The sequence below is a fragment of the Arctopsyche grandis genome, chromosome 12, assembly GCF_051622035.1.
Source record: "Arctopsyche grandis isolate Sample6627 chromosome 12, ASM5162203v2, whole genome shotgun sequence".
In the NCBI taxonomy this organism is placed as follows: Eukaryota; Metazoa; Arthropoda; class Insecta; order Trichoptera; family Hydropsychidae; genus Arctopsyche; species Arctopsyche grandis.
Genome location: NC_135366.1, coordinates 18,950,597 through 18,976,603, shown reverse-complemented (window position 1 = coordinate 18,976,603; position 26,007 = coordinate 18,950,597). Strand labels below are relative to the sequence as shown.

The 26,007-nt window shown below is 30.9% G+C and overlaps 2 protein-coding genes across 2 annotated transcripts in view; both read left to right on the top strand.

The window, feature by feature from the left end:
* Window positions 1-26,007, top strand: part of LOC143919537 (GATA zinc finger domain-containing protein 1-like) — a 241,054-nt gene that overhangs the window by 68,911 nt on the left and 146,136 nt on the right. The window lies entirely within an intron of this gene.
* Window positions 14,788-26,007, top strand: part of LOC143920452 (uncharacterized) — a 48,779-nt gene continuing 37,559 nt past the window's right edge. The window contains exon 1 of the mRNA XM_077443342.1: window positions 14,788-15,145. Within this exon, the coding sequence (XP_077299468.1) occupies window positions 14,788-15,145 (358 nt within the window). The remainder of the gene's footprint in view (window positions 15,146-26,007) is intronic.

Sequence of the window (26,007 nt, the reverse complement as noted above, 5' to 3'; positions counted from 1 at the left end):
CATAAGTGTTCCTAACAAGGTAACAATTCAATTGTCGTTCTCCGGTACCCCTTTGTATTATGAAAATGCTTTTTTCGTTGCCGCGTTATTTAATTTAGTGTCTCCCCCCCCCCCTCCATGTTGAATCGCCACCCATCCACCCCCAGGACGCCCCTGGAGCGATGTTCGCCCACCCACCGACGCCTACCACGGTGCCGAGTTATCATCACAACTAAAACGTCACAAATTGGGATAACAATGTATTCTTTCAGCTTCGCAAATGGGATTCAGGGCTGCAAAATACATATATGATTAGATGTATAAAAAAATAATAAAGTTCTATTTTTAAAGAAATATGCAATTATTCAAATAGTCACCTGTTAGAATCACAAAAATTTAAATAAAAATATCAAGTTGCTTAAAATATATTTAACAATTCATTTCAATGATGTTTCAATTTCAATTAATTTAGTTAGAATCACAAAAATTTAAATAAAAATATCAAGTTGCTTAAAATATATTTAACAATTAATTTCAATGATGTTTCAATTAATTTCATTTTATTTTAAATCTATTCAAAATTATGTAATAATATTGTTTATTTCAAATTAAGCTCCTTGGGACGTTTAAATTTTATTAATGTACCATAGTTTCATAAAATATAAAATAAATGTTTATTATGGGCTCTGTGCAAAAATTATTTTAATTTGGGTTTCCAACTTAAGGTGTACCAAGTGTAGTATATATTTAAAAGTTAAAAGTATAAGAAATATACTTGAGGTGTGTCAAGTGAATAGTATCTAATTTTAAATGTTTAGTAGTCGAATTAGGGTGAAATCACACAGAAAGAAACGCGCATGGTTTTTTTTAGATACTTTTAAACTTGCGAAAAAAATGTGGCACGCCTAGCACAATATTCAAAGCACGCCACATTTTTTTCACATGTTTCAAAGTATCTAAAAAAACCATATGTTGCGTTCTTTTCTGTGTGATTTCGCCCTTAAAGTACAGCGTATGTACTTCGTGAATACTATCTAAAATATAGTTCAACTACATATGTATGTACATATTCCCCATTTTTCATCAATTTTAGATTTTTTTAAAAGAAAAATATGCTCCTTTGGGCAAAAATATCAAAAATGATATTTTTTCTACAATATGAAAACTTAAGAATTAATAGTATAATTTTGTTATCTAATACTATGCCCAAATTTTTTGAGAATAATTTGTGGTGAATTAGACAATTTTTATATCGAATAAGATGTTTTAAAAAAATCTAATAAAATTATCTATTAAAATTTCATGAAAATCAGCCCATAGTGAGAACCCTAGCGCTAAAAATCACAACACAATCCTAGACTTTTTTACCAAAACCAAAACGTCGTAAGCGAAGAAAATTTTCACAATACATTAATACTTTTCGCTTTGAAGCGTAACAGTCTCCCCTGCCCCTCTTCCCATCCCGGCTCAAACACCATTTCATCTCATACCCCCGTTTTCCACCCGTCTACTCCCCCAACAGCCACCACCAAAACGCCGAGCAAACACAATGGAGACAATGGCGCTACGTCCGTGATTGAAATGTTTTTTTAAAAGGCATTACAATAACTCAATAACGCGACGACCAAATGGAAAACAAATTGCATGGAAAAATTATTATTTGTTTTGAATGCCCTCCAAATTATTAACTCCAAATAATTCGCAGACACACTACGAATATATGTATGTATATAATATTTTAAATATTTTTCGGACGCGTAATTTTTGTGTAGCGCACTGTATCAAACGGCTCGACTGTACCGAAACTGTACAACAGATTCGTTTAAGATAAATTTGAGCAAAATTGAAAAGGAAACATTGGATTATAACTGACTGAAATCAAATTCCAAAGAAAAATAACGTCGGAACAAATTTGTATTACTTTCATTTTTACTTATTTAAAAGTCGTTATTTTCATTACAAAGTGTAGGGACAATTTTAATGGATTTCGAATACGATTTATACGCCTCCCTTCATTTGGAATGGGCTATTTAAATTTTATCCATTTTTTTATTATATCTAAACAATCTCAGAAGTTTTACTCGCGTGCTTTTTTTTGCTTTTTTTTGCTTTTTTTGCTTCACGCCAAAGGGAAGGGTTGCAACTCAATTACGTTTCGATCAAATCAAACACAGCCAACATATCCGAGCTTTTGCAATTTGCCGAATAAATAATGCCATCCAAAAAACGTATTATCATTTCGATAATGCGATTGGACTATCCGTTCGGATTTAACGCAATTTATTTGAACAAAAACAGTACGAGTTATTACCGTTCCATGATTAATTATCCGGTTAATCGAATTGAAATTGTAATTTGCTACCCTGCCGCGTTCGATGTCCGTTCATTAAGAGAGCCATTGTTTCGTCGACATGTATCTGCATACATACGAAGAGTGCTATGACGCTTACGATTTATTAAATCGGTAAATGAGAGTCGGATCTGATTTGTGCATATCGAAAAATTTGCCTATGTCTGGTGAGTGGGTGTAAATCAATAGTCGCTTTGTCGATTTGAAGTGTGGTTTCGGCAGCACCTCGCCGATTTCGAACTATACTAGCAATGTCAGGTCACGCAATCAAAATTTATAATTGGCCGTTAATTCATCCATCGTAGTGTGGCTTATCCATTAAAAGTTTTGCCTTGCTTCGTAACAAGGTGGTTACGGCCCTGCACATAGGTACAACACCGTGAACACCCACGCGCATACACAAATTCGATCGTACGATACTATTATATTATAATATAATACTAAATACAACGCCTCGAGTCCTTTTTTAATTATAATTTTAACGTGTCTCGGTTTGACAGATTGAGAAAAAGCGCTTATCATCGTATTAGCCGACGGGCTATTAATATTTTTATATAAGGAAGTAAGTATAAAACATTTACATTCTGTATATAAATATTCAACTTTAAAATCTAACAAAAATGTCACGCACACTTATTGTAAAATAGAAAATACAAACATATGTAGATGCCGGATATTAAAATAGTCTTTGTGTTTTCGTTTAATTTAAATGGAAATAGTCATCTGTGCTACTATGTATGAATCTATTTTTACTTTTTGTATATATGTATGTACATATTTAAATATGAATATTTACTGAAGCAACCCATTTGTTTGGCACCCATTTTATACGCTAACACTACAATTACATTTTCAGGTTTCAATATACATATGATAAAATAGTAGAAGTACCTAGTCAATGGTTATTTATATTTAGAATAAAATAATAAACATGTCCGGTAGTAATGAAGAAGAAATAAATACGTATGAAATTAAGATGGAGTGCATTTGAACGAATGAATTTGGTTTTTAAATCAAAAATGCCGCTTTGCCTGAAGAAACAGATCTTCAATCGATTTTTTTATGACATACCTATTCCAAAAAACTGTCACATAGCCCTATATGCAGATGATACCGCTTGCTTCACAAGTAGCAAAAAACCATACACTATTATTAAAAATCTTGAATTTGCAATTAAAACAATGACTGAACACTTCACTAAGTGGGAAATTCAAATAAATCAAAGCAAAACAGTCGCCATCTTATTTAGTGTTAAGCATAAGCCAAGTTCAGATATGAAACTCTCCTCTGGAGAAAGTCTGAAATGGCAGTCAGTAATAAAATATCTAGGAGTAACGTTCGATAAAAGAATGAGATGAGCACCTCACATTGAGAGAGCGAAATGCAAGGCGATGCGGGGTATATCCTCAATATATCCAATATTTAATCGCCATAGTTCTTTATCAACTCAAAATAAAATAAAACTATATCGCGCGCTCATATTACCATTATTAACCTATGCTTCACCTGTATGGAATAACGCCTCGAATACTAACCTTTTCAAGCTCCAAGTAATACAAAATAAATCCCTAAAAATAATTTAGAATACACCCATATATACTAACTTGAAAAAACTTCATGCCATATATAATATTCCGTTTGTTACAGATATTACTAACAAACTAACCAGTAGATTCTATGACAGAGTCACTAATAACCATACTAGCACACTTGTGAAGAGTCTCGGTGACTACAGCAAAATGTCTATACCCTTCAAGTATAAACACAAATTACCTAAACACAATCTGCTTTAAGTCATCAACTTTCGAGAGGCTTTAATTAATATTATGTATTAGATGTATTATGAGCATTTATAAGAATTGTAAATAGGTTTTTGAGCTCTTTTTCCTATTACGCTGTACATATTAACATTATAATAATATAATACCATGATTACTAACAACATTAATTTAAAATTGTAAAATAGAAAATGATCAGTAGATCAGTAGCTATTAAAATAAATATAAGATGTATTGTGAACATAATTTAGTAATAATAAAAAGCATTTAAAAATCGAAATCAAATCGATTTTTTTTACCGGTGATGATGTATGAATGTGAAACTTGGACATTTAACGCTAAGTTTCTACACAAAGTCCAATACAATCAAAGAAGTATGGAACGCTGTATACTTAGCATAATGAGAAAAAACAGGAAACGGAATACGTGGGTGAGAAGTATTACAAGGTTAATGGATAGAGTGAAGACATTGTAATTGCAATGGGTGGGCCACGTAGCTAGAAGAATGGATGAAAGGTGGACAAAATAAGTGCTAGAATGGTACCCGTGAGAATGCAAAAGGGTAAAAAGACAACCGCAGGGAAGATAGGTAGACGAAATTAGGTAAATGTGTGGGGTGAGATGGATGAGAGTTGCGCAAAACAGAGACGACTGGAAGCGTAGTGAATAAGCCTTCATCCAGCATCGCATGGTGAGCGGCTGTAGATAATGATGATGATGATGATATATATTATTGGTTATAATAAAACCAAACATTTATAGTTTCAATATACACAAGCCATCATATCAATTTTAAAATATGTAACACACATGGTGGATAGTATACAATCCAAAATTAAGTATAATTATTGCACGTCAGTTAAAATTGTTTACTTGACTACTTTCCTGCACCTGGTGTAACATAAGCTCATGTAACAGATCTTAATCGATGAACACGTATTTAGTACCCTTTGTATATACTTTTTTTTTCGACAAAAGATAAACATTACCCACACATCTACACAGTTTTTTTTAAATACAAAAATTGTCTCATTAAGTATAAAGCGTTTGAATTTGCATACCGCTCCATACGGAAAATACTTGGATGCAATTTAATCCCCCTCATCCACCGCAGTTTGCGGTCACATCACAGGGGAAGCATTGGCGTGGTCCAGCTCACGCTGTTTGCCTCATCATTTAGCTGCAATTGTGGTTTTGTCAATTACACGTCAATTTCGCACAAATTTACATTACTCTGGACTCGTAGGTATAGATCATCGACACATTTTCTTTCCGATGAAAATAGTAAACTTTTCCCGTTTGCAAATTTTCCGATGAATCGCTCGCTCGCTGCCCTATTTTGCACATATCGATTTTTCGTCGGTTTCACTCACGCGGTTTACGGGGTTCGCAGGTAGTCGGGTATTTTGTGAGCGAAACCAATTATCCATGTGTTTTACTTGATTGGTTAGTGAATTATCACACGCAAATGAATGATACTCACGCCACGAGCATTGAAACCAATTACTTAAGCATTTCACGGTGCAAATCAAAGCGGACGATAACGACAGAACGCAATCAACATGCATTCGTCCAGAAAACGCGACATAATCGATCCTTCGCCCTGGCGAATGCTTCTATTTTGAATGTACCTGTATTTCCTCAACTGCATTGTTTAATGTAAAAAAAATCAATTCAATTTGCATAACGCAAGCGTCGATTATGTGATATCATGTTATACTAATCTATAATTATATTTGAAATTGCTACATTTAAAATCAGAAATAATGCATGCATATAGATTTACAGAAGGCATTTAGCCAAAACACAAACAAAATTTGTCACATGATTATATGAAGGTTGCTCAGATTAGTCAAGTGCTGTGTAGACCTATATTTGACAATGTATGTATAACATACATACATGTAGTGCATAACTGAATTTTTTTAATACCTTTGTCATAAAATCGGAACTAGAAATCAGACAATAATTATATTCATTTAATACAAAAATAATTTTAATCCGATTTATTTTAGTTTATCCATGTATGAAAAAGTTTTTTTTCAAACTGGATACTTAAAAATCTGAGCTTCGAAGGTTTGACAAGCTAAATATGTATGGAAAATAAATTTCATAGTATGTAATTAATGTTTGATAAGTACCTATACAATACTGATGATTCAGCAATATGAACATATTTATTATTTTTCTTTCCCTCTTACTGGGTAATTGATAACTAATATTAATAAAATAAGAATGGTGATTTGACTGGCTTTTTTGGCATGAGTCTGGATATGTATTTTAATTCTTTGTTGTAATTGTATTATTGTTTTTTTGTATTTATTATATATGTATGTAGTAGGAATTTGAAATTACATATATTTAAATTTACGTATATGCTTATGATTGAATATGTTTTAAAATGAATCTGTATTTTATTAAAAGCCTCTTGTTGTGATTTTTAAATATTAATAAATTAAAAAATACCTATCTGAAGGAATAATATTTAAATAAAAATTATACTACAGTTAGGAATACATGTAAAATAAAAAAAAAGTAGAAATGCATAAAAAAATACTCTTGCACCACGTTTTATAATTTTGTTTTACTGCCAAAATAGATTTTTGCTTAATATATATAATGATATGGTCGAATTGAAGAAATTCCCTCAAAAATATATATGTATTAGCATTCGGAGCATTTAAAAAAATTGTCAATTATGTACATATGTATGTATGTTAGTATTTTCAAGCGGTGTGCATCTTTACTTACATATGTACATATGTAAAATCATACAATAGAAGTATTTTAAAAATGAGATAATTTTAATAAAGATAAAATAACATCAAATTTGCATGGCTATCATGTTAGTATTACGGTTTCTAAATAAATAATAAACCCAAGCGGTACTATTATAAAGTATGATTAAATCATTATTTCAATGGCGTGGGAGTGTAATGAAATTTAAATTACGAAACGTGCAAACCGTAAAATTGCAGTTTTCAACCGAATCTTTGACGCTTTATACGGTTTAATTATTATGAATCTAAAATTGAACATTACATACATATTTAATTCCGTCATACCTATGTATGTACTTACAGCGTTTCACACGTAATGGATTTAAAATGGAACGTCACTAATTGCACACAGCCTTAAACATAGTAATTATATGCAACTCGATAAAAAAGAAATGCATCACGCGATATTTTAACTCGTTACGATATACATAAAATGTAAAACGAACGTTTTAATTGTTCTGTATGATTAAATAAATTGATCGAAAAAATATAATAAAACGCCATTTTGTTCATTAAATATTATATCCATAGTGTGATCTATAACTATGTATGTGTATGGGAAAATAAAAGGCGATTATCAACTGTTGGGAAGTCGTATGCCTTGTTGTGATAAAGGGCAGATGCAAGGGGAGCGTCTGCCCGACGGCAGGTGCAGGGATGCTTTGATCTGATTGGTAGAGTGTCCTGTGACGTCACGGGAAGTCCCGCCCCTCCCTCTCCTCTTGCACCGAGTCTGGACCGATACACAAATTTGATCCAAAGCACGTGACTCACAATATAATTAGGTGCATATTCCTAATTTATTCACGAGTGAAAAAAGCGTTTTTCAAATCCCAAAATAAATTTCGCAGGTATTTATTTGTATAAGGTAAGTATTAAAAGTGTACCCCTACCAAATTAGGGAACGCTTAAGTTTTCAAAATTAAAATTTTCGAAAGCAATTTAAAATGTTGCGACCACAATGGGTAGGTAATTATGATAATTGACTCGAGATTAAAAATTCGACATTTCTAAAAACATTATTTTCTTTGTTGGCAGCGTTGTAATTTTATACGCATATAAGTATTGGGAATTTAGTAAGCTAATTAGTGATGTCGAATCGCATGTCGCTCGTTTCATGCATGTAAATTTTGCGCTGAAAAATTGCTCGAGGTAAATAAATTTCATTCACAATTTCCTTATTAAATTAGGGTTCGGTTGCTTCGGCGACAAAGGACGTAAAAGCCAAAACGTCAGCCACTCGACATTGCGCCATACGGCTTTTGTAAATACGGGACAAAAAACGCGGGCGAAATTGTATGTGTTTGTTGAAAAGAAAAACCGAAAGCCATGTGTTTATTAATTTTATTACAAATAATGTCAGGAAAAAGCTTTGTGTGTAAAAAGGGGATGTCGACAAATAACAATGTGCTCCAAAACTACACATTTGTGAGAGAGATAGGGTGGTTCGAAAGAATGTATGCGGAAAAAATAAATTGAAATTGTACAATTTCAATAACAAAAACCATTTAGTATGCTTAAAATACATAGTTCTGAATAATCTTCAAAAATAAGTGTAGAAATAAAAAGGAAAAATTTACTTATTTTTTTTAAAAAACTTCTGATTGATTAACTGATGAAAACTTATGGAGGAAGATTTTTTCTCTTTAGCTTCATTGCGATTAAGATATTATCACATTTAGAATTAAAATTTATCTGTGTAGGTAAGTGATATTCATCCACTTCTCCTCACATATTTTTCAAAGTTTGCCCACACATCTCAATCGCAACCTTTTTTACGTCATTTTATTACTTTTTAATATGAATAAACTAATAATAATACATTATTGGATTAATCAGTAAAAAAGAACGAAAAAAAATCGACAATGTCATTCAAACATAATTTTCAATCCTCACCACCCATAATCTACTTAACTAACAACCAACAAAAAGTCGCACCATTGCACAACCGGTCAACCTTTATAGCAAATCTCAGAAGTACAGATCAGTGGTTATTGTGTATTTGATTAAAAATAATCATACGTTGTATGATTTGATGTGATGATTCTTCTGCCGTGCTGTTAGCTAGATTTGAGTATTTGTAGCGTCCAACTCAATCGTTTTCTATAAGAGTTTCCCAATTTATCTGATTTATTTGTTGAAGTGATTCTTCAAAATTGGCTACCCACCTGCTCTCTATCGTCACCGTCATTTGATAATGAATTTACCTATATAGTACAAATGTATATATTGTACTATATAGGTAATTTTTTTCAGTTCAGCTGACTGGCTTAACAGACTTACAGAATTGGACAGGAAAATTGTGGAATTAGAACCAAATTCAACGTAACAATGATTTAATTAATGAATAATAGGTTTTTTTATGTAATAGCTTTTCATTAGACGATCATACAGTAGAAGTAGTAATAAATTACATACATATATCTAGACCAAATCATTGACATATCCGGCAACAAAGAAAAGAAAATAGAGAGACGTATGAAACTAGAATGTTATAATGAATATATAGAAATATTATAAAAAGATCTTCGATCAATGTATGTACATATATTGCCAGTGATGACGTATGGAAACTTGGACATTGGACGCTAAGTTGTTACACAAATTCCAATGCACTCAAAGAAGTTTGGAATAAAAGGTTCTTCGATTAACGTGTATTTCCATTTTCCTGGGTGCAGAAATTGTGCATTTGAACGCTGAAATTCTGCATAAAATCTAATTTATTCAAAGATGTATAGAACACTATTTTCTCGGCATAACGAGAAGAGATAATACCTATAAATGTGAGAATTTTGATAGTAATATCAAACAAAATTTTATTTTATTTTTATTTTTACATACATATGTATATATACCAGGAAAGTCTAAAAGGTAAGCCCCAATGCGTCTTCTTGGCCAATTACAAACATCGATATAAAATTTTTAGAATGATTTTAGCAAAGCGTTTATAATTTTATCAATTGATAAATTCTTCAAATTTTTAATAATTCGAAATTTGTGAGACAAATTTGCAGCAATTTTATGCAAATCAGCGGAATTCGAAAATTGCAAGAAATGGGTATATTTTTCAAATTTGTTGGAACTGATTCAATGAAAATTAGATAAATTGACAAACTCTGATAGGAATCGATCTACCTGGAATCGCAAACCATGGTCTGGCCATCAGCAACCAGTGGGACACGAACCCGTGACTACTATGTTTGAAAGTATATATGCTTACCACTAGTCTATGCTGCTGGTTATTAGTTTATAACTAGGAGAGTGAAAAAAATTAAATGGAAACGGTTGGATCACATAGCTAAAATAATGGATAAAAGAAATGCTCCAATGATAGGGAATGTAAAAAGGTGCATAGAAGGTGACAAAGGAAATGAAATTGAAAAAATATATGGGACGAGGTGGATGAAAGTTGCTCCAAACAGACGAATGGAAACGTATTAGAGACGTCTATACCCAGCAGTGATATGTATTAATGATATAAATTTCTTTACATATATGTACATGTACTCAGTGGCGGACTGGCCATACATGCGAACATGCCCGATGGCATGTGGGCCCCACTATCTGTTAGAAAATATGGGCCCACAGTAAAATTAAATAACTTTTTAACTATTTATAGGATATTGCAACTTTGGGACCTAAAGTTTGGGTATTTCAACAAAACAAATTTCTTACGATATACACAAACAACTAATACCTGCTTTAACAGCCCAAGGATCGGTTAACTTTTTTTATTAGGCTCGAAATGTAAGTTTCAACATTTGCGTGGGCCCTTTTGCCGGGCCCATTTCCAACGTTAATATTATGTATATACCAATACCTATGTAACAACTAACTACTGAAATAAAAATGGAAATAAACAAATTTTCGTGAATAATATAAACAGAATTGCTTAAAACAATTTTGATAGGACGATTCATCATCAACCAGCGATTTAAATTTACTTCATACTTTCAAAATAACATTTGATTATACTTCGATGATATAGTAAGATTTAAATACACAATTTTAAACAGTTTCCGAATATAAAATCTATTCCTAATTTAGACACATCCATGTAAATAGAAATATAGGATAGGGGCCCCCTCCCCAAAATCCCGATTTTCGATTAACATTAATTGAAAATATTATGCATTTTTTTCAGGGACGTAATTTGGGGGGGCCATAGGGGGGCACTCACCCCCCTAAACTAAGGAATAGTGTGAAATTAGAAAATATTATGAATTTAATGATTAATGAGATACTATGGATCTATGAATGCTACGTTTATTTCTTATGTATGTTACTTTTGGGTAACTAATAAAATAATCGCTGCTATGTGCTTTGAAGAGAAACAAACAAAACTTTATCTATTGTTATTACGTACATGTACATAGATAAAGTGAAAAGACAGTTGGTAGAAATTAAGTTAATTGATAGTTTTTTGATGACTCTGTTTGATGGTCGATTAATGTTGACCATGTGAAGATTTGTGGAAAAAAATTTTCGCCTGCGGCGCTTTTTTCTCTTTACATAATATTTTTTTATAATTACTATTTCTAAAATAAGTTTTTTTTTTCATATTTTATAACTCAATAAGGTGTATGCAAAGAATATTTTCCATTTGTATTCCGATATAAAAAAGATTTTTTGAAAAAAAATTCAATTTGACCAATCTTTGCCTGCCCCCCCCCCCCAAGAAAAAGCTGAAATGACGTCCCTGACGTGGTGGAAAGAAGAAAATTTTGTTATATGGGGGGGGGGACAAATTTTTTTAACCCTGGGGGGGCCCCCTTTGACTCCTGGCATGCACTGATTTCAGTCCCAGTCCGCCACTGCATGTACTAGTGTTGTACCAGATGAAATATCATCGAATGGGTTATGGCATATTATATTATTCAATAAAAAATAAATTAAAAAAAAGGGGCGGTGCTGTGTTCGATCCGCACGCGGTCGTATTTTCTTCATATACCTTTTAAATATAATTAATTTAATATTTGTATTTAATATGAAAAAAAGGTAAAAACCACCTACCTACCTACATATAAACAATATAAAACACCAATTTGAACAATATAAACCACGAAACATTGGTAGCAAACAGTACATGTATATAGAAATTTTTTCTTTCGTTATTATATTCGTACCCTTTGTTGGGAGTGTTTTAGCTGTAACGTACATATGTATGTACATATGTTAAGCCCCCTACTCTACAAAAAAAGTTTCAAAATTGAAATTGAAAATCATTTCATCAATATTTTTCACAAAACACTTTAAGAGGGCTGTATACCCGAAACCTTAATTTTGTTGCCGTTCCTTTCTTCGATATATATATTGAGTAAATGTATATATTGAGTAAATGCGACAATATATATCAATATATATATATATATATATATATATATATATATATATATATATATATATATATATATATATATATATATATATATTGAGTGAATGCGACAGTTGCGCTTCGACCAGATAATACGTATTTTAAATCGACCAAACCAAGGTTTCGTATTCTCTATTTTTCTCCTCCGAAACTATACCAATTTAAAAAAAAATCATCATCGGTATGAGAAAGATATTTTCTATGTTTGTGTGCTCGTATTTTTTAAAAATCAACCGTTAAATAAGCACGCTGGACTATTTTCGTGGGTGTAAAAAGGAGTGGATTTTATAAATGTTTGGCGGCTCCTAGCTCCTAAAAAATTACTAATCAAAAAAATAAAACCACACAAACATGCCTATGGTGGATATCCATAGCATATTTCTAATAAATAATTTCTCTAGTGCCACAATTGAGGAAGGGAAAAGTGTAATACGTCTGTATGGAGTGTAATACGTTTGTATGGAGTGTAATACGTTTGTAAGGCCCAGCCCTCTTAAGGAGTAATAACATTGAGGATCACCTGATAACACTGTTCGACAAATGACAATTTTTGTATGGTTCAGAGACGAGATATGACTTTTCTTATAGATCTATGCCCAGTTAACACGGATCGGGTAATAAAAATGTTGATTGGCTCGAGATTCGGATATATGTATATGAATGTGTTTTTTAAACCGCGCGATTTTTCTATATCAAAATCTGTCAATTTCCTGTTCAAAATGAATATTGGAATCTATAGTCGGGTATTTTATCTTTCATTTATAGTACTTTTCAGCGTTCAAATCACTCTAAGTAGTCGTCCAGTTCAAATCAAAAGTACGTATTTTCACTTGGGATTTTTTCCCACTGTTAATACTATTTTATATATAGTTTTTTTCTATTGGAACATGTTTATTGAGATAGTGCTCTGGCCACATTACTTTTTGTTTTCGTTTAAAAGGGTTAATTGGAAGTGTGCTGAATTTTAAATCGGTAAAATTTCGAGCTAAAAACTCGTACTAGTGGAGCACGGTTTCGTGTTGTGTGCGCTGTACGTAGATTTCAGTGACATGACTAGAGGTCGGAATCTGAAGGGGCCGGAAACGTGCCGCTTATTGTTCCATTGTTGTAAATCCTTTGTAAAAAAGGTTCGGCAAACCTTTAACAATGCATTTACAATCTTTGAACAATAAACAGCCCCTTCAGATTCCGGGGTCTAGACATGACGCACCACCCCCCCATTTTTTGTATAATTTTTACATTACAATTTTTACATTACAAAAATCTGCCTGTGTATAATTTGTATTAATTATACACAGTAATCTGAAATCCATAGATGTCACTATGATTATTATTTCTGATTAATTGTTATATTCTATATATTCTGATTGTATATGTATGTATTACTGTATTTCTGATTTCTGATTGTTTATGTATTTCATTAACGTACACCCGTCGCATTGGAGCAAATCTGTAATGGCGAGTGTGTATTGATTTGTGACAATAAAATAAAATAATATATATATATATATATATATATATATATATATATATATATATATATATATATATATATATATATATATATATATATATATATAATATTAGTTGCTCTTTGCGAGGACTCAATACTAGAGTAGTCGCAAAGAGCAACCAATTACAGGAAAGAGCGGGTCGACCGAGCCTCGCTTCCGAGCGTAGAGGGTCCGCCCTGTCGAGAATTCCGACTTTTACCACTAAACCTACATATATATAAAACCTAAACCAGCAGCATAGCTCGGTCGTTAAGCTTCTGCTTAGCGTCCGGGGTTCAATCCCTGGGTCCGGGCCTCGAATGAAAATGTACTTTTCAGAATATGCTGTTGGTCAGACCTGGATTTGTGACTCCAGGTTGATCGTTTCCTATCAGAGTTTGCCAATTTTCTCCGATTTCATTGTTGAAACGGTTCCTGGAAAAAAATCCTTCCTACCTACTATGTCACCACTATTTGTAGTATGTTTGATGTACAATAAAAATTTATGTACAATTCATAGATGTCTCGTTAATTTGCGAGTTTTTCAGTGTCTCGTAATTCAACGACAACGTAATCAAATAAAAATGCTGCATTTGTAATTGACCAGGAAGGCGCATTGGGATTTACCTGTAAGGCCTTCCTGGTATATATGTAAAAATAAATAAATAAAATTGAATGTATGTGGAACGGAAACGAGAATGCATGTCGGGTTCAGCTAGTACTTAATAAATTTCTTAACCTACAAAATACACCAACTTTTTTTGCCATTTTTTTAATATAATAACCTGCGTGCACCTTAAAACTTAATTTACAATCCAAATAAATGCCTAAATGCGTAATCCAATCCTATGTAGTATGTATGAATGTAGTATGTAATTCCTGTCACAAACTTTCTGAACACCGATTACTTGAACACGGAGTACTCTCACAGAGAGAGTGGGGAGCAAGCTCCGCCCTCCCTTAAGAGACCCCGCCTTAGGATAGTGGGGGTAGAATCTGCCCCTCGTGCAGTGTGGTGGCCGCCGTACGCGCGATGGACGCGGCCCCGAGACGCGACACAGACAGTCCGCGATCAGACGCAAGTACTCCGACTCCGACCCACCATAACAACCCCATCGCCTCGCAGGTCAGCCTGCACACCATGGGGATGTTCTTCCAACAGCACGCGCACCACATGATGGGACTGGACGTGATGAAGGGGTTGAGGGTCAACCAGGCGCAGCAGAACGCGGCCATGTCCTCGAATGTGCAAGGCCCGAGGCACACCATAGACGCAATCTTAGGACTCAACGGTACTCGGAGGCAGTTGGAGATGGACGAGTACGAGTGCCGGAGTACCAGGGAGTCCAGTCTGGGGAGATCGCTGACGCCCGGCGCCGGTGAAAGTGCCGGTTAGTGGTTGCCAATTTTTTTATTTCTTTCTTTCTACTTTTAAAACTTGCGTGCAATATGCTTTTTATACATGGAGTGCACTGATTAGGATTTATGATTTTTTTTTCGTATGGTCGTATAAATCTAATCGCAATAAAAATAGTACATATTTTAATTTTTTGGTTAGGCGTGTGTTATCGTTTTTGTTTTACTATTTTTTACGATCAAAATTTTATTTTGACAGTAGGAAAAATTAAATAAAAAATATATGTAAGCGACGGGGCTTTCACAATCAAACATGAAAATCTCCAATGGCTGGAAAATTATGATAAAAAGCTTTATTTTCTTTTAATCTAACAGTATTTACTATTTGCAAAAAATTACCATGAGCTGTATCTCAATTATTTATTTAAAATACACGGGGAAGGCGGCAAAACCGATAACATAAACGGGGACATATACAAATAATAAAATAAAAAATAAAAATATTCATAGCAATAATTAGTTTCATTATATTAATAAAATGTATAGAAAATTAGTAGTGTTTTTTTTAAATTACAATTAATTTTTAATACAAAAAAAGGAATTCCGAATAAAATGAGTTGCTAAAATAAATATTAATCTTTATGTATTAAAAATTTCTCAAAAAAAAAAAAGTTTTGACAGAAAATTTATCAGAATAACAATCATTATTAATCAAAAATCTAACTAAAAATCTCACCCGTTTTTTTTTACTGACAATAAATTAAGGAATTTGTTTTTATACATTTATATTCTTATATTATATACCCTTATAATCAATTTAAAATAAATATGTATGTATTGAGTGTATTGTCCTTCGTTTAAAGCTACATATGTATGTAAGCTTCTTATCACTCATACTAATTTTTAAAAATAATACAAAATATACAGTACAAAATCCCATTATTTTTTTATTTTATTAATTGAAAAATCAACAGACAGGATGTACATAGATATGTATAAAAAAACAAATAGTAAATAAATAATATATGTAACATCCGAGTCCAATAATAGATTTTTACAAAAATGAAAAAGATAAATATGAGGAAAACAAATTAAAAAGTAAAGAATAAAGGCATGACAAAATATGTAGAACATTGCATAATTAAACTATAGTATTAAAATATTTGGAAAAGGTTATAAAATAGAATATAAGAAGAAATTGAAATTTACAAATATAAAACAAATGAAAAAGGTAAATACAAAATAAACAAATGAAAAGGAAAAGAATGAAAGCTATAATATGATTATCAAAATATTATATTTATATTCTTATATTGTGTCTACTTATAATCCATTTTAAATATGTAAATATGTATTGAGTGTATTGTCCTTCGTTTAAAGCTACATATGTATGTAAGCTTCTTATCACTCAAACTAATTTTTAAAAATAATACAAAATATACAGTACAAAATCCCATTATCAAAATATTATATTTATATTCTTATATTGTGTCTACTTATAATCCATTTTAAATATGTAAATATGCATTGAGTGTATTGTGCTTCGTTTAAAGCTATATATGTATGTATGTATGTAAACTTCTTCAAATTAATTTTTAAAAATAATACAAAAGATATAGTAAAAAATTCCATTATCAAAATATCATATACATTTTTTGATTTTTAAATGCTTTTTATTATTACGAAATTATGTTCACAATACATCTTATATCTATTTTAATAGCTACTGATCTACTGATCATTTTCTATTTTACAATTTTAATTTAATTTTGTTAGTAATCATTGTATGTATTATATTATTCTAATGTTAATATACAGCATAATAGGAAAAAGAGCTCAAAAACCTATTTACAATATTATATACATAATATGTCTTCTATAAAGGAAATTCTACAAAAAAATAAAGAATGCAGAATATAAATTAATTGCGTCAATACTGCATATATGTATGTACTTAATCGATACAAAAATTGAATCAATTTTTTGCAATATGAAATTAAATCTAAAAAATAAATAATAAAATAATTTTTTAAAATTTGAAACAAACACAATAAGGTACTTAAAACGTCTACAAAAATATTTAATCAAAAGAAAAGCGTCCCAAGCTCTAAATATTGACCAAACTCTATACCCATATCCAAAATCAGAAAGTTTTATTGATGATATTTTTTCTGTAAATAATGTTTATGTTTGTGACGTTAATTAGGCAAAAATAGACATGGTGCATATTGAAAAATGAGATTTGCAGTGTAATTCCCTTGGCGAGGCATGACAGCGACGCCCCTCTCGGGAAGCGTCGAGGCGCGTCGCTGGCGCCGCTAACAAGCGCTTACTCGCGAAAGCTGCTTAACGCCAAAGCTTTGTATTATTAACCTTATATTGAGTTACAGCACACGACAACCCGGACCTAATACGTCTCCTCCACATACTACACGTCCGGACAAATCAAATAATATACCTATAGCCACCGACCGATGCTACATCATCCCTTTTTCCCCCCCAACACTGAAAAATGTACTCGGTTTTTTTTTAATTTTACTATTGATCAAATGAACTCAGTAGATATTACATAGATGTATTTCATCTTAAATGCTATACGTATTTCAATAAAAAATGCAAATGAATTTCCGTATTTACATAAAATAATTTGAATCCAATACAACATTAATTCGATGTATTACATACATATGTAGATACTTTTTTTGCGATTATTATTTTTATAAAAAAATAAAATCAATGTTTATCATTCGATACTGGATAATAGATACAAATCGTATCTAATAAATTAAGTTGTTAATTAAATTAAAATAAAATAAATATGTACATATGTATATAAACATGTTATTCGAAAATTAAAAAAAAAATAGCTCAACTTACCAAAATCTGGAATCAATTTAAGATACATACATACGGGTCTACGTGACGAGCCGGAATGTTAAATTACCGAAAACGCAAATATCGGAAGGCAAAGATCGAAAATCGAAAGATCTTAAGTCGAAAGATCAAAAAAAAGGGTGCATATTAAACGGTACGTACTCACTTAATTTGCGCGAGCAGGATACAACAGGAACAAGAGGAACAGGCTTTTCCTCCCGTATTAATGTGCGTGCGCAGAATACGGTAGGAAAAGCCTGTTCCTCTTGTTCCTGTTGTATCCTGCTCGCGCAAATTAAGTGAGTGTGTACCGTTTACCATGCACCCTTTTTTTTTGATCTTTCGATTTTCAATCTTTGCCTTCCGATATTTGCGTTTTAGGTAATTTAACATTCCGGCTCGTCACGGAGACCGCATACATACATATATAACAATACTTTACGACGTTTAGCATTATTTTTGGATTTTTTTTCACTGATAATTTATTTTTTTTATATTGAATTTTTCTCATATGTTAAATTAAATATATTCAATATTATTTAACAAAGCTCCGTCTGAATATTATAAAGACATGACTTTTTATAAATTCTTTAGAGATGCGGCATAGCCGATGGATTCGAGAAATTTGTCAATATAATAACAAAAAATATAAATTATTTTAAAAATAAGATAAAAACTAGAATCAAAATTATATAAAAAAAAAACAAACATTAAAACTATAGGAAATTAAGTTTAAAAAATACAATAATAATAAACAAAAAAATTTTTTTTACGTATTGTACAATATTTAAATATATGATACACGTAAATGAATCATTTTAATATATTCTAATTAAAATCGCTGGTCAATGAGTTAAATTATTTATAAAACAGATGGTCAGTATGTTAAATTATCCTTCACCGTCTGCTTAATTAAATTTATTACCTGTTTGTAAAAAAAAATACAAAATCTTTTCTTTTATATGTGGTAATACCTTGTTATTACAGAATATTTTTTGTTTCTGTTGCTTAATTTGATACAAATAAAAAAAATCTACCCATAAATGATAAACTTACTCATAGTAAACATTATCTTTATTCCTAAAATAAAGATTTTTTAACCTACATTTTTACTAAAAAATAAAAAAAAAACTATTAGTATTGTATATATATAATTAGTATAAACAAAAATAAAATGTTTTGTCTCAATGAATATTGTAAAATATAATATGTAAATATAGATGTCATCATAATGTATACACACATAGGAACACGATATGTACATATATTTAAAAGGGAATCAAACTAGATGGCTGCAACCGGCAGCATGTGAAGAGGGGAGTCGCATCAAAATGCGAAATAATGAACTGTCAAACAGCGCGCAATACTCGATAATACAAATATACACAAATGCACTTGCCACGAGGGAGAAGTTAATTATATTTCCAACTGCGGATCATTTGAATTAGAGGGGTTGGAGGTGGAGGGACTGGGAGGCTGCACGTGAATCGACTCGTCATTATTATTTTATACAACAAGTATGTCTACATACAGTTTCTTATTGCGTACTAATTAATACACATGACGCGTTATTTAATTACCGATCGTATAAAGGTCAATTTATTGGTATATCGCCATAATTAAATATTAATCTCCCAGTTATTATAGTCGTTTTTTTTTAGTTTATTGTGTAGCATAATTTTTGTACAAAATTAATTTCACTTTAATAAATATTTTTTGTTCACTATTTCATACCAGGATATGCTTTATGAATTTAAATGATACTGAATATTTTTTTTTTATTAATATAAATTATAATCTATTTAAATTTAAAATGAATAATGTTTTTGGTAGCGTATGTATAATACATTAATAATCTTCACAATTACTTGCATTATATGTACATACCAAACCATCAATCGATAATGTTTAGCCTTGTGATGCTTATTTTAATTCTGGACCATTTTTTCTCGGAAATCAATGAACTACTACATTCATATGTAGTAATATAAGTAAAAAAAAATTTTAAATAATAAACATTATACAAAAAGCCACGACAAATACTATGTACAAATATCTTTATAAAAATATGTATACATATTAATATATAAATACATATTAATATTTTATTTTATTTTATTTTAAAAAATCAATACCACAGAGACTTGACAGGTTGCCCCAAAGCGTCAATGTGATTTTAATACAAATAATAAAAATCATAAAAATTACAAAAAAAACATCATAAAAAAAATAATAAAAATCATTAATAAAAAAAAAACATAAGAAAATAATAAAAATCATAAATAAAAAAAAAACATCATAAAAAAATAATAAAAATCAAGTAAAAAATATGTACACAAAATAAAAACAAAGAAATAAGATTGAAAAATTTATATCGTGCTATTTAGGATGTGTTCCACCAACTCAACATAACTGGCATCGAATAGGTCCAAGTAATGTGCCAGTAAGTTAAGGAGTCGAACAGCTCTCGAGAGGGGGGAGTTCATGAGCACGTTTGATTTAGCCCTAATTGGTAAAAATATATCATGTTTTCTTAAAACTCTACGATTTTCCGGGGCCCAGAATTTTAGTTTCTCCAGGATAGTGGGATTGTGAATCTCTCCTCTAAGTAATTTTACGAAATGTTTCCCAAGAAATAAATCTCTTCTCTTTGCCAGGGAGTTGAAACCCAAAGATCCCAAGACAAAGGCACTAGGGAACAGATATGGATAAAATCCAAATGTCTTCAGATATAAAAATCTAAGGAATTTCCTTTGGACTCGTTCCAACATTAGAGAGTAACGAAGTTGATAGGGAGACCATATAATGGAGCCAAACTCGAGCACACTGCGAACTAATGTACAATATAAGAGACGAATGGCAGTGAGCCCTAGTTCGGACGAATTACGGATTACGAATCCAAGGATTTTTGTTGCCCTATCACAGATATTCTCAATGTGAATGTTGAAACTCCAACTATTTTCGAAGACTATTCCCAGATCAGATATAAATAATTCTCTCTGAAGAAGAGAATCATGAAATTTATACGGATATTTAATAGGAGAACGAGAACGAGAGTAAGAAATGACCCGACACTTTAAGATATTGAAGGGAAGTTTATTAACATTAGCCCATTCATAAATAGAATTCAAATCCTCTTGCAAATAAAGAGCGTCAGGTAAATCAATTATTCTCTTATAGATTTTTAAGTCATCCGCATATAATAAAAATTTAGAATGGTGAATAGAAGATTGAATATCGTTAATAAATATTAGGAATAATAAAGGGCCAAGATTTGATCCTTGGGGAATCCCAGAAGTGGCAACATACTCATAAGAAAAGCAACTCCCAAACTTAACGAATTGACGTCGATCCTGTAAATAAGAAATAAAAAGACCAACAAGATTATAAGTAAATCCAATAAAACTTAATTTACTAACCAAAATTTTATGATCAACTTTATCAAACGCCTTCTCAAAATCAGTATATATTACATCCATTTGATTATTACAATCCAAAGTGCTGGTTATGTCATTAGAGAAACATAACAAGTTTGTAATAGCTGATCTGGCCGGTCGAAAGCCATGCTGCTGATCAATGAGCATACTTTGAAAGTGATTAAAAATGTATCTGTGTAATATTACCTCAAACATTTTGGCTGGCGCTGACAAGATAGTTATTGGTCTGTAGTTCCTTACACAAGATTTATCGTCCTTCTTATGAATAGGAGTTACTTTAGAGCATTTCCATAAATTGGGGAATGAAGAGTTCCTTAGAATTAAATTAAAAATGAATTTTAAAGGTTCTAAGAGACTAACCTCACATCCTTTTAGGATGTAATTAGGGATGGAGTCAGGACCGGAAGAATAAATATTTTTTAACTTTAGAAAGCCATATTTCAGATCGGAAGAGTTAAGATGATTAATCGCTAAAGTGGGGAAAGTAAATTCCGAGTCATTGGTAGGTTCCATGGAATCAGTAGGATTATTGAAAACTGATTTAAAAAAGTCGGCAAATCCATTAGCAATGTTTTGATCACCCTCTAACAATCCAGAATCATTGTACATAATGGTCGACTTTACACGATTTACACGTTTAGAATTGATGAAGTTCCAGAATTTCTTAGGGTTTTTAACTATGGAACTTTCACAATCAGCTACATAAACATTATATGCATTATTAATTAATTTCTTAATTTCCGTACGTAAAATACGGAAATTATTTAAGATAAGAGGATTGCTCGATTTCTTCCAGAGTTTATGTGTTTGATATTTACTTTTTAAGAGATTAATAATTTCTTTAGTAAACCAAGGCGGATAAATCCTTTTACTCGTCACTAATCCTTTCAACCGAAAACAATCATTAAAAATAGAATATATAATGTCATAGAAATTAGAGAGGGCCAAATTAACATCTTTGCACTCATAAACTCGCTCCCATTGACAATTACAAAGAATATCATTTAAATATTTGAAATCAACATTTGTAAATAACCATCCATTTAGGACAGAGGTATTAAGACAGTTATTTATTAAACGAAGTGAGGAATAAGTTATAGTTAATTTTAAATGAATATCAAGAGCAGGATGATAGCTGTCTTCAGGAACCAAGGAATCAACTGAATTTGAAATAATAATATTCTGACAATCTAAATTTGTTAATAGAAAATCCAACATGGAATTATTAAAATAGTTTCGAATAGTATTAATTTGTTTTAAGTTGAATAAAGATATAAAAAAATTAAGGTCATCAGGAAAACAGTTAGAAGAATTCAGATTAAAATCTCCAGATATAAAAATGCGACCATTACTTAAATGTGAATAATTAGATATAATTAAATCGAAAAATCGCTTATAAATATTTGGTGGAGATCTTGGTGGAAAATAAATAGTACATATGTATGTATGTAATATGTATGTATGTAATAGTACATATATAGTATATATGTATGTACATATTACCAATTTAGAATACAATTTACTACATTAAATAAATAAATAAAAAATTATACACATGTGGTAAATTTGACTCTTGATATCTACACACAAATGTACATAAATACAAATATTTATTATTATAAAGTTACATGTAATAAATGGTATATCCCAACATGAAAATAATAAAAAATAGCCCACATAAAAATATCGGGGGTAGTGAAGGCTCAAAATATAAACATTTTACATATTTTTCATACTTATTATTCGTTAATATTTAAAAAATAAATTCAAAAAGTCTTTTGAGTTTTCTAGAATTTGCGGAATTCATGAAAATAAATTTCCACTACAAATAAAATATTGTTGTAAGCAAAATATATTTTTGAGTAGCACCCTGGTATAGATAAAAATAAACTGTCAGTTCTGGTTGACGGGTCTTCAGTCAATTACTTGATATTAAAACTGAATCTAATAGATATGAAATATCAGTTAAACGCTGAAAGCTTTCGTAGAAAAAAAACCCCTATTCTCTAAAATAAAATTGCTACTTTCGGTTGAGGTAAAAGTTTTTTAAAAATACTAGAACTAATACAATATTTAATAAGTTTTTAGTTTTTGCTCACTTTGTTGAGTGGCTTAGGAGATAATTGGATCCAAAAACTTATGAATAAAAATCTTGTAAAGAGAGGAGACTTATAAAGGGAGGCACCACTTCAGGTCAGTCTAAAAATTAATTTAAAAAAAAACAACCTCCTAACATTCTAATCATTTCAGTAACTGATATTAGATACTAAAGCACACACACATTTTTTTCCAAACACACACATTCTGAGTTAAAATCAATCAAAATCTCTATGTCAAATTTTCTCATGATCACAAAACTTTGTCTATTGTCACAACTTTCATACATAAATAGAATACTTTCATACATAAATAGAAGTAAAAATAATAATAATTTTAGAATCAAAACAAATTCTAGACCTACATAAGTTGCAGATACACCTTATAATACCAACAAAAAACCAAATTCCGATCATTCACTGCCCATATATTTTAATAATAAGCACTTAATATAATAGATACACCAACAATTTTTTACCGTCACTTTTAATGCTGCAGTTGATATTTTCAACGACCAGAAATAAGAGTGACTAACGAGCCACCAGAAAAAATTCAAATTTGGCGCGCCACCAGTACGTACACAACACATGTACCACACCAATGGCCACTTTTTTCTGTGATTGAATAAGTTAATGAGTATACTCGGAACAGAGTAACATAGCACATGTACATATGTACATATATGTAGTATATGAGTGCATGTGCACACACGTACACACATATATATATATATATATATATATTCACAAATAAAGTGTATGTTAATTATTGTATTTCGTGTTCCGAGCGTCACTTATCTCGACCTGTAATCGCTTCCATTAGTGGATATGGAGTCTAATAACCGGCCTGTCATACTTCGGCAGTGTGCCGTCGGCAGGTATGCCAGCCCACGGCATTATAAGGACCTTCACGTGTACACACATACATGAAGCTATGGGTACACGTGTGTAAATTTAGGTGGTGGTTGTGTGTGAGCTTCCGGCTTAAAACCGCGAAACAAATCGATCGTTTAATTGATAAATTAATTATTATAAAATCAAAATAAACGATTCGACGCTGAATCGGCCGATAAGCGGTCTCTGTGGGCTATTTTTAAAGTCGATGGTTTTTGTGTTAATTTTTTTTTACATATATAAAAATTACGAAGATGATTTTTATGTGTTATTTTATTTTTGTCTGCCTGTCAATTCATTTTAGTGGTTGTTTTTTATATGAAATTTTACTGTTTATTAGTGGTTGCTTTATACGAAAGAGAAATAAGTCTATGTAAATATCAAATAAAAGTCATTTTCATTTAAATCAATTTTGACGTTTTCGATTGATCAACTCGTATTTCAAAATTATTCTTCATAATTAATGGAGGGCGTTCGATGGATGCTCTTTGCACAAAAAATGGTTGACTATTGTTAGAAAAAACCATGCATTTTTAATTTCTCGCTTTGAACACTAATAGAGCGGTACATTTTTATTTGAAAAGCATCCGTCTAACGCCCTTCTTTAATTATGAAGAATAATTTTGAAAAATTGGTTAATCAATTGAAGACGTCAAAATTGCCATATGATTAAACTGTAATTTTTCACTACAATAACTTATTCCAGTTACATAATTACTGGCACATTTTATCTGTTTTTATTCGGGCAGAAAATAAATGATAACCGAGTTATATCATTAGTCGCTGACTATTTGACTATTGTCTGTTTGTCAAATATGTTATACTTAAATAATAAACGGTTGACTGATCGTTTATTGTTTATTATTTTTATGTACTATATATACACTATTATTATCAAATTTTCGTAAAAGTTACTGACCATATATTAAAATCAATATTGACTATTAAATTGTTGCGTATTAAATTATTATAGACATTTTGTTTTCGAATCAGAAATGCAAATGAAATAAGTACACTTTTTGAAACGTTGTTTATAATTTAATAACAATTTTAAGCGCGTTTATTTATATGACATTAATATTTACATACGAAAATATGATACACATTTCTTAATAGCCTTACAAAAAAATAAATTCAAAGCAGTGCGTGGTTTTTAAACGTTGTGTAGATTTGCCTGTTTTAATTTTTTCTATTTTAAAACTTAGTTGAAAACTCGTACACAAATCTCATTTCTGGACATTAATTAATAGAACGCATCATCTTTAATTCAAATAATTTTATTGAAATTCTTATATGAATGTATAATTTTTCACACGAAAAGAAAAGCGCAATCAGATTGAATGAGATTGAACATAATTTTCCTCCATGTCAGTAAAATACATGATAATTTAGTATTATTTTAAGCTCATTTATGTATTATATAATATTGGCAACATATTGAGAAGCTCATCGAACTCGTAACTCTCTCAGGTAGTTGCGCGCTCTTATTGACTGACACATCAGTGAGTCTTATTTTTTTTTTTGTATTCATCCACATTATCGAAGTGGAGATAATTGAGTTAAAACATTTTAGCGATGTAAAAAACGGGAAATAAA